The 10,308-nt window shown below is 55.8% G+C and overlaps 1 protein-coding gene across 1 annotated transcript; it reads left to right on the forward strand.

The window, feature by feature from the left end:
• The first annotated feature begins 101 nt into the window (after positions 1–101).
• On the forward strand, positions 102–9,985 carry IKBKG (inhibitor of nuclear factor kappa B kinase subunit gamma). Its single transcript, XM_023520638.1, has 7 exons — positions 102–330; positions 2,959–3,111; positions 3,688–3,763; positions 4,866–5,009; positions 5,287–5,429; positions 5,641–5,702; positions 5,921–9,985. Exons 1-7 carry the CDS (start codon positions 206–208, stop codon positions 6,061–6,063), a joined length of 846 nt encoding a protein of 281 aa, XP_023376406.1. The 5' UTR covers positions 102–205; the 3' UTR covers positions 6,064–9,985.
• The last annotated feature ends 323 nt before the right edge of the window (positions 9,986–10,308 follow it).

The raw sequence follows: 10,308 nt of genomic DNA on the forward strand, positions 1-10,308 counted from the left end.
CTGATCCCTTTCCACTGCCTCAGTTGCCTTGCTGAGGTCAGGAATCTTCTGGAGGTGAGAGGTGAGATGAGTCAGAGTCTCAGGGGTAGGAGAGAAGCCCTCAGGGTGACACATCGCAGCTCTTGCAGGCCGTCCCGGGGTTTGGGGCCAGCAGGGGTGGGCAGCTTGTGAGAAAGCATTGCTGACAAGAAGTGGTTTTTCCTTCATGCAGCAGATGGCCGAGGACAAGGCCTCGGTGAAAGCCCAGGTGACATCGTTGCTGGGGGAGCTCCAGGAGAGCCAGAGTCGCCTGGAAGCTGCCACCAAGGAGCGGCAGGCTTTGGAGGGCAGGTGAGTGGGGAGGAAAAGCCCGCCCCGGAGGCCACTGTTGGGGTACTTGAGAAGAATGAGGACGTTTTGGAGCCTCCAGAGGTTCCTCTGTGGCAGGATGGACTGGAGGACATGGGTTGTGAGCGCGCGGGGCATCGGAGCAGCTGCTTGAGGAGAGGCGGACCAGGCGTCCGGGACCTGGGTCACAGCAGCACTTCTGGGCTCTCGGACCTTTTTCTGGAGTTCGGATCATTTCTTTGGGGGGCATTTGTCAGTGGCAAGAGCACGCCCACGATCCACCGCGGGTCTGTGGAAGCGCTCGCTCCCAGGGCCCTCACGGCTGAGGTTTATCACAGGGAAAGGGCACACGCCAGGACCGCGAAGACAGGACACAGAGCAGGGGTGGAGAACCCCAGGCCTTAGGCTCCCGCCCTCCCTCACAGGAGGGGTCCGCCGAGCTCTCTCCCCTCTTCAGCAGTGAAAAATGCATCACTGCCGACCCAGGGAGCCCACTTGAGACCCAGCACCCCGGGTGGTATTAGGGGCTGGTCACGTGGGCCTCTGTGCCATGCACACACCACATTTCCCGACTCCCAGAGGAAAGCAGGTGCTCCTAAGGGACCACCTTTATCAGTAGGGAAAATGTCATGTCATAGAGGACTTGCACCAGCCCACTGACCAGATGCCACCTGAGGGCCAACCTTGCAAGTGGCCCTTCTGGAACTGGCCACCTCAGGCTTGTCAGTCACTCTTGTCTGCAAAGGGGGAGTTCCCATAGGTGGGGTCATTGGGTCAAAGGGCATGGATGTCTCTGAGGTTCCCTTGCTGCCCCGCTGTTGCCCTCCAAAAAGACAGTTCCAGTTGACAGCGGTGGCCCCAGCTCTCCCAGTGCAGGTGATCAGGGTGCCGTGGGCGATGTCAGGGTCGCCTTCCTGAAGGAGGCTGGAGGAGCAGGCAGGGGGTTTCCCCTCCAGTTATCCAAGCGACATGGGAGACGGCGTGAGTGCCCTTCCACCTAGAGGTCACACTGCGAGGACAGGCATCGGAAGGCTGAGCCTCGTTGCCTTTGGCTCGTGACACTCTGGCGTTTTCCCTGTATATTCTGTACCGCCGTGTTTCTAAAACCACATGTGTTGTTTTTAGGACGTGGTGTCTTTCCTGCCTATCTTTTTCTGTGCACATAAAAGAAGCTGCTGGAGACATTCCGCTGTCAGTGCAGTTTGCAGCCGACTTGGGTCAGTGACGCACCCTGCAGGGGCGTTTCCTCTGGTGACCGAAGGCTCTTGGGCAGCTCTTTTCCTGTCCCCACCCTGTGCGGTCAAGTGTACAAATGCCGAGCTGGACAGTTCAGGGCACAAAGCCTCGCCTGCTTCTCAGATCGTTCCGTGTAGCCATTTAAACAGCTTCAAACTTCATACATGTGGCCGCCCTCTGGGCCCCTGGCCTGTCAGCGTTGGAATGGCCCTCCCCCTCGTTCTTGGGCTCCTGGCAGGCAGCAGTTCGGTCTGGCGATGATGACAGCACCTAACTTTTGTCTGATTATAGATGGAAGTGTGTGTTCGATATAGTTGGACACGTGTGGAGAAACAAACCAGTGAAGACCCCCCCAGGAACCCCCCACCCACCCAGAAATACCCACCATCACCCTTGCAATGGAGACTGTGGGAACCTTTGGGACAGCGGGATGACATGGCTGGAGTTTGAAACTGGAGATTTAGGGAGCTGTGTGGACATAGGACTGTGCAGATGGCAGACTGGGGCCGTGGGGTGATATTGGGCCTGGATCAGAAGATTGGGGGCGTCGCGGGGATCTGGGGAGAGGAGATAAGCCATTACAGTGGGAGCGTAGAGCGAACGAGGAATTCCCTGCCACCTGCCAGGGCCATTGCTGTCTCCCAGGCAGGCCGACGGGAGGCTCCCCTTACAGGCGTGGACGTTTGGGAGTCTAGATGAGACATTGAAGTGGGCCGGCCACCTCCTCGCCAGCTTCTAGAACAGCGAGTAGAAGAGAACGAGTTACCTGAGCATACTGACCCCGCCTTCCCCTCCAGCTGCCTCACCCCATTTCTCGCCTTACTCCCCCACCTTCTAGAAGGGCTTATCCTTGCTGGCTGACTTCACTTCCTCTCCCGCCGGTCTCTCCCACCCCCTCCACTGAGACCGCTTTAGCCGGCTCCCCAGCACCCACCTGTCGGAACCCAACGGGCGGTTCCCGGGGGCTTCCCTCCCCCCCGGTCCCAGCAGCGCATCCCTTTCTGGAATCACTTCCTTCACCTTCGAAGGGGCTTCTGTGACGGGTGTCATCAGCCTGAGCTGCAGTCCCAGGTCTCCTGGCACTTGGTCGTCTGCGAGACCCTTGCGTTGCCACCAACGCATCACCCCTAACCTGGCGCCTTGCGGTTATCCCTGGCTCTAGCGACGGCACAGGTGCCTCCCATTTTCTCACGCTGCGTTGGCTGCGTATTGGCGGGATGTTCAGAGCCACGACTCCTCCCGGTGTCCTGCTCCCAGTGCCCGCCCCTCCCCCCAACTGCAGAGCCGCTGCCGCTCTCCGGCTCCTGCAGTCCCCGCTCAGCACGGCGGGGGGCCTGTGGGCATCCCTGCTCCTGCTGTGGCCCTGCCGTGACCTCCCCCTTCCCCTCGTGCCAGGGCCCGGGCGGCCAGCGAGCAGGCCCGGCAGCTGGAGAGCGAGCGCGAGGCCCTGCAGCAGCAGCACAGCGTGCAGGTGGACCAGCTGCGCATGCAGAACCAAAGCATGGACGCAGCCCTGCGCATGGAGCGCCAGGCCGCCTCGGAGGAGAAGTGAGTGGGTGCCCAACACGGGAGGGACGGAGCCCAGAGGGCGTCGGCGGCTTGCTTTCTTCAGGGAGCCCTTCCAGGGACTGGCCGTGGCTCAGGGCCAGGTTCGGTCCCTTACCATTATCACACTCGAATGATCCATTTTTTGATACGATCGCATTCTCCGTTCTCCAGCCCACATTGAGATGCCACCGTTGGGCCCACGCGTTAACAGCATCCGGTCCAGCATCCGGCATCCCTTTCACTGGCATGGCTTTTGAATCTCCTTTAGTTGAGAACAGGCTTGCCTTTCTAGGTTCTGCACGAAGTCGACTCTTTCGAAGAGTGCGAGACAGTTGCGTTTTCTTTATAAACATTTCTTTTCATACTTTAAAAAAATGTTAGTTTTAAGGAAAACGAGATTAACTGCTTAGCCAAGTGTGCCTCAGAGCCGACGGTCTTTAAGACACATATGTACCCTCAAAGTCCCATTCGGGTGTGTGGACGTGACAGGAAGGAAGTGAGTGGAGTTGGATGCGGGAAAAGCTGTGGCTGACCCAGGACAAGATGGCATTTCCAGCAAAAGTTCCTTTTTCTTAGGCGGAAGCTGGCCCAGCTGCAGGTGGCCTATCACCAGCTCTTCCAAGAGTATGACAACCACATGAAGAGCAGCATGGTGAGCAGTGAGCGAAACCGAGTGAGTATGGCGGGGATGTCCCTGGGACTGCCTACGACTGACCTGGCCCTGGTCCGTCTCCCATGGGGCTTGCTGTCCTAAATTCGGGGATATTGGAACTCAAGGCCCTACCTTAAGATTCGACAGAGTTTTGGGGAGGGCTACTTGGCTCGTCGTAAAGTTTTGTCAAGACCACAGTGTGATGGTTCAGGGCAGGCCATGGGGACCTGGGGACACTCGGGCTGTGCCGCCTGCTTCCTATGGTAGACTGGGGTGGGCCTCCGACGCCCCCTCCATGGGCTGGATCCTCCTGCCAGCCATCACCAAGTTTGGCTCCGGGCTGTTTCCATCCCAGTGTTGAAGGCAGCCAGGAGTCCTCTTGTAGTTTGTCCTCATCAGACCTGTAGCAGGTTCAGTTTCTAGCGATCGTGTTTTAAGAAGGATGTTGTCACACATGACGGTACCCAGAGGAGACTTACAGGGAGAAAGCCTGAAAGCAGATTACGCAGGAAGAGTTAATTACAAAACTGTGGCCCTTTGATCTCTGGACGAAAGGCCTGGTGGTGTATGTGTGCGCGCGTGCGTGTGTGCGCGCGCGCGCATGTGTTTGTAATGTCTGTGTGCACGTGTCCGAGTGTGTGCGTCTGTGTGCGTGTCTGTGTGTGAGGTGTCTGTGACGGACCAGCAGACCTTTGACCAGATAGAGTGGAAAGACCAAAGTCTCGGCTTAGCGGGCCCATGGTGGACTGTTAGTGTAGAAGGCCAGCTCAGCGTGGAACAGGCAGCCTCAGGAGGAAGTGTGGCCCCTGTCCTTTGAAGGGTTGCAGGAGGGCTGTCCAGCTGGGGGTTTTGGGACGGGAATGTCAGCCTGGGTGGGACATCGTGCCAGGTGACCTCAGAGGTCTTCTCCAGCCTCCATCTTTCCTGTGCCTTGCATGCATTGACACCTTGTGATTGGCATCACCCCACCGCGGGCCAGCTGGGGCTGAGCTTCGCTTCCTCTTGGTTCTTCTTGCCGGAAGCAGCGGCCAGGCTGGGGGAGGCATGACCGTTACCCTGGGCCAGCTTGGGCTTCGTCAGCGACCCCCTTGCCTGTCCCTAGGGAACGCAGCTGGAAGAGCTCAAGCAGCAGCTGCAGCAGGCCGAGGAGGCCCTGGTGGCCAAACAGGAAGTGATCGACAAGCTGAAGGAAGAGGCCGAGCAGCACAAGATTGTGATGGAGACCGTGCCGGTGCTGAAGGCCCAGGTGAGGGCTCTCCTCTGTGGCCTGCGTGTGGCCGAGCAGACCAGGCCCACTGGCGCTAGACCTGTTATGTCTTTGGCGTTATTTTGCAGTGGCTTCTCGGAAGTTCTTTGAGCCCCTCATACTGTTCCTTGACCTCTCAGTGCACTTGGGGTGACTCTGCGCCATGGGCTCTGGGAGGGCAGGAGTGAGCTCTGTCTTGCCTCCTGGTGCCTGGCACGGAATGTCCAATGAGTGGCCGACGGGTGGCGGGCACATCCATCTTTCTCGGCTTCGCCAGGCGGATATCTACAAGGCAGACTTCCAGGCCGAGAGGCAGGCCCGGGAGAAGCTGGCCGAGAAGAAGGAGCTCCTGCAGGAACAGCTGGAGCAGCTGCAGCGGGAGTATAGCAGGTTGAAGGCCAGCTGTCAGGAGTCGGCCAGGTGGGTCTTGGAGTGTGCATTGTGTGTGGAGGGGGGCTGGGTGTTGGGGGCTTCCAGTGGTGAGCGCAGGAGACTGAGTGCTTCTGTCTTCTCAGGGTGGGGTGAGCTGGGCCCCCGTCTCCCCTCCTGCCACCCTGTCCTTCTATCAGCTTCATACGCCCCCCCGGAGCTTGGCTCACATATGTTGATCGGACGGTTTCTCTCCTCAAAGGATTGAAGATATGAGGAAGCGGCATGTAGAGGTCTCCCAGCCCCCCTTGGCCCCTGCCCCAGGTGAGTGAGCTGCAGGAGGAGGGGCAGGGAGGGCAAGGCGCTGGCATCGGTCACCCCTTCTCATCAGTACCTCCCACCTCAGGGGCGGGGCTAAAGGCAAGGAGCTGATGGCGATGACCCTGGTTGTTGGACCTGACGGTCCATGGCGTCTCGGTACTTTGTGTCCCCTCCGCTCCCTGCCGTCTGTGCCATAACCGGTACCTGTCTTCTTTTCTCAGCTCACCACTCCTCTCACCTGGTCCTGCCCAGCCAGAGGAGAAGCCCCCCCGAGGAGCCGCCTGACTTCTGTTGCCCCAAGTGCCAGTATCAGGCTCCTGATATGGACACCCTGCAGATACACGTCATGGAGTGCATCGAGTAGGGTCGCCTGCTGATGACCGGTCCAGGACAGTGCAATCTATGCTTTTCCCTCCCATCTGCCTAGTCCTGAATGATGGGCTAGGTGACAAAGAGCAGGCTCCTTCTTTGAGCCCCAAGAGCTAGCCGTAGGGCCTTATGCTTCAGCTCCCCCGTCTGCCGGTTCGCCTCTTCTAGGGTACCCGGGGTCCCAGCCTGGCCCGACGCTCCGCTCTTTTGTTCATTCTGTCCGCTTGGCTCACTTGCGTCGGGGGCCCCTCTTCTACCTCCACTGGGGAAGTCAACAGTCAAGCCCGGGGCTCTCAGAGAGAGCTGCTTCTCGGCCCGAGATGAGACAGGAGGCCCCCCCCTCACCCCCTGGCCCAGCTCCCCCACACCCGGCGTCGGCGTGCTTGCAGGCTGTGCTGTTCCACAGGGAGGCCGCACCACGGCTTGGGGGTCGCTGCCCATCTTTTGATTGTCGTGACGCCACAGCGAAACTCCACGTGCGTCGATCACGTGTGCGTCTGGGTCCGATTCTTAGACGCAGCAGCACTGAGCATCTGCCAACGAGGCCCGCAGTGCCCTGTGTTGGTTCCTGCCTTGCCCCCGGTGAGGGGTGTCCAACCCGTGGGCGTCGCCATCCGCCAGGCGTGCAATTCTCAGTTCTGGCGTGAGCGGCTTGTTTGGATTTCTCGCCCATCTTTCTCTTGGGCCGTTAGTGTTTTATTCCTCGGTTTGTAAGAGCGCTTTGGTCATTAGTGGGATCAGCTTTTATGGCGTGATGGAAGTTGGGGTGATCTTTTCCTATGGTGACTTTGTACTGGCATGTTTTGGACGTAAAGTTTGTTTTCTTTGTGTGGGCGCATGTCCCCACCTTTCCTCCACTGCCCTGCTTTGGAGTTGTTGCGGCCACCTCGTGGCCTCGTGGCTTGACGGGGCGATGCTTCGCACAGGTACACTTGCTTTTCCCTGCACTGCGCATGCTCCTGTCTTCCCTGAGGGCGTGCCGCCCAGCGTGAATGGTGGTGGCCATGTTCCATCACATTCCAGAAGTTTGCTGATGCTCTTCCCTGCGCCAGCCCCAGATGCTCCCAGCCTTGCGAATGGAAGCCACTTGGTAGTGATTGGCAACTTACGAACACCAGACGACCTTGTAAACTTTGCTGTTTTGCAAGGTTCTGAATATTTCCTAGGATGTCAAAGCCATAGGCATGAACCATGCGGTGTCGTTAAAAAAAGGATGTTGGAAGTAGAGGAAGAATACGCATCATTTACTCCTTGGTGCCCCGGCCCTCGCCCCTGCCCTCCCCCAAGCTCCCCTGGGCAGGAATGGGATGTTGTGAATCCATCTCTGGGCTTTGTCACAGGGTTTTCCGCTACTTGACAGAGGGCTGACTACAAGTAGGATTTAAGTCTAGTGCTGGAAGGCAGCCAGCAGCCCATTCTGCAAACAAGCCTGGACTGGGGGGTTTCTTGGCATCCGTGGGGGTGGGAGCAACTTTCCCATTTCCTGAAGCCCAGGCGTCTAATCGCAGATGGTACTTGGGGAAGAGGCAAAGGCACATTTGGGTGCTTTACCCATGGGTGCTGCATTTCAATGGGGATTCTGCAGTTTTTCTCGGAGCACTTTTGGTTATTGGGGGCTGTATTAGTTTCCCATGGCTGCTGTCACAAAGTACCACAAACCTGGTGGTTTAAAATACCGAGAATTCATATTTTCACAGCTCGGAAGGCCAACAGTGCAGCCGTGGGCAGGGTCGGTACCTTCTGGAGGCTCCGAGGGAGAGTCCGTGCCTCTTTCCAGCTTCTGTGGCGGCCATTTGTGTTCCTCGGCTGGTAAACATGTCACTCCACTCTCTGCCTCCATGGTTACATGGCCTCCTCTCTTCATCTTACCTTGTCTTCTGTCTCTATAAGGACACCAGTCATTGGATTTAGGACTCACCTGCGCCAGCCTGGATGATCTCATCTCGAGATCTTTGCCTTCATCACACCCACAGAGACCCTTTTTCCAGATAAGGTCACATCCACAAGTTCTGGGGATCAGCATACCTTTTGAGGCCACCATTCCATCCACTGTGGATGGAGTCCTCAGATTGGGACTGGTGCAGTTGCAGGCAGGTGTCTCCAGGACCTGCAGCTCCGTTGGAGGGCACGTTCCCCAGGGTGATGATGGCCTGTGGCTAGGAAAGGTGGAGTTGGGTGTGGGGTAGGCCCTTGCAGATTGTGGGGACAGCTGTCCCTTAGGATATCTCGTCTCCAGCTGGACACCGCTGCTGGGGCTAGCGGACGTGGGCGCGGGAAGGGGGTAGGCTGCGGTGGGATAGATAGAGCTGTTATGCCACCTGCGTCCTGGGTGGTGGCCGCTGGCTGAGTAGGGATGGGCTTTGTGCTCCTAAGAGGGTGAACAAAGGCACGTAGGAGACCTTCTCTGACCAGCTGCCTTTTCTGAAAGGGGGTTGAAAGGAAGGTGAGACCCAGGAGCGGTGAGAGAGGTGGACATTCTCTTCCTGGGGAACTTTTCCCAGGCTCTGGCGGTGGCATGCCCGCGGGTCACGCAGCAGCAGCAGCAGCAGCTGGGAACTTTACAGACGTCCCTGCCTGGGCTGCAGAACACCTGAGTCACAGTCTGGGCATAGGACCGGGCAGTAGCTGGGAACCGCTGCTCTTTCGAGCTTTCCCTTCTCCCTCTTCCGTTCTGTAGGGCCAGCTGCATTTGACATAAGGATTTTAAACCAGGCCATTTGTCCGGAAGTGAGGGGTTCTGCTTTTTTCCTTTCTGGCTTTACTTAGCTTGGGCTTCCAGAACAGGTAGCTAGATTTCCTCCTGTGGGGGGAGTACACCCCGCCTGTCTTATTAGCTCCGTCCCCTCGATTTTTGCAACCCTGGATTTGAGAGGTAGAGATAGACAGCTAGAAGTGCATCTCGGCGGAACCGGTTTTGTTCCCTGTCGCCGACACACGCGCCCCCTCTGTTACCTGCTGCTCGATGCTCAAGAGAAATCCACACGGCCAGTAAAATGAGCACAAGAAAGCACTTCTTCTTCATGAGTGACTAAAACAGCACAGACGTAACCGAAACAAAAAGTGATTTCAAATTGCAGCAAATAAAGACTTTTGGTGCCTTGCCGACAAGGTGCAGGGGACAGACCTGCGATGCCACCCCGCTTGTGTGGACCGATTTGGCGGGACGGAACAAGCACTTAGGATTCCTCCTCAGCACTTTTAACTGTAAGAGACAATCGGGACACAGTGATGTTGGCACTGTGGAGGCCCTCGCTGTATCGTTCTTTGCAGCCGCACAGGTCGTGGTGAAGACGCTACGCTTCTGGACAGCATGTGCCTGCGCTGCCAGCATCGTGAGCATCTCGTCACAGGGAACACGCTCTGCAGCATGTTGCTGTGACAAAGCCAGCAGACGAAATTACGTATAAAGCGTGACCCCAATAAAAAAGTCAAAGCTGCAGGCGCACGCCCTGCTACCATTTGGGTGGGGAAAATGGTATTGTCGATGTTCTTTACAAAAGAAAAATGTCCTCTTAGAGGTTGAACTGCAGTATTTATGGATGAAATGATATGATGCCTTATTAAGTGGATTGTGAGGGCATTCACAATTTTGCTCTTTATAAAAGTTTGTATAATATTAGGAATATCTGCTCTTCGAATGCTTGGGAACTTTGCTTAGACTGAATGTACTCCGTGCGCGTAAGGGGAGATTTTAAACCACTGATTCAAATTCCTTATTTAGTTGTACTCTGGTTTTTTACTTCTTGAGTAAGTTATATTGTTCTAGCACAATATGCAGTTGATCACTTCACGTTTACTGCAATGAATTTATCTTATTATTTAAAAAAAAAATCTTTGCTATACCTGTATTATGTATTTTTCACTCCTAACATTTCTATGCATCATGTCTTAACTTTTAAAAATTGATCTTTCCGGAAGTTTGCCTAGTTTTTTTTTTTCTCTTTTGAAAGATGTCTTGGAAATCCTTTTTAAAAATGTTCCTTTATTTCTATATTCATTTTCTGAATTCTCATCTTTCCATTTCCATCTAGTTTTTCTGGCTTTATTCAGCTCTTTTTATAATGCATACACTTGGAGTCTTAGCTCATTCCTTTTTTCTCACTGTTTGCTTATTTAAGCCTTCAAAGCTGTAAATTCCCCTCCCAGAACCACTTAAGCCACATTCAACAAGTTTTCGTAATTCTCTGGGCAAAGCTTGAAGTGTATCTGTTTCATTTTGCCTCGAAGGAGGTAGATAAAT

This window comes from Pteropus vampyrus, unplaced genomic scaffold (genome assembly GCF_000151845.1).
Source record: "Pteropus vampyrus isolate Shadow unplaced genomic scaffold, Pvam_2.0 Scaffold275, whole genome shotgun sequence".
In the NCBI taxonomy this organism is placed as follows: Eukaryota; Metazoa; Chordata; class Mammalia; order Chiroptera; family Pteropodidae; genus Pteropus; species Pteropus vampyrus.

What these genes read in the sequence shown, in the direction of transcription:
- IKBKG (XM_023520638.1), top strand. Translation starts at nt 206, where the DNA reads ATGCAGCAGATGGCCGAGGACAAGGCCTCGGTGAAAGCCCAGGTGACA. An exon ending in CGGCAGGCTTTGGAGGGCAG is followed by an intron (nt 331 to 2,958) that starts GTGAGTGGGGAG and finishes CCCTCGTGCCAG; the next exon opens with GGCCCGGGCGGCCAGCGAGC. An exon ending in AGCTGTCAGGAGTCGGCCAG is followed by an intron (nt 5,430 to 5,640) that starts GTGGGTCTTGGA and finishes CTCTCCTCAAAG; the next exon opens with GATTGAAGATATGAGGAAGC.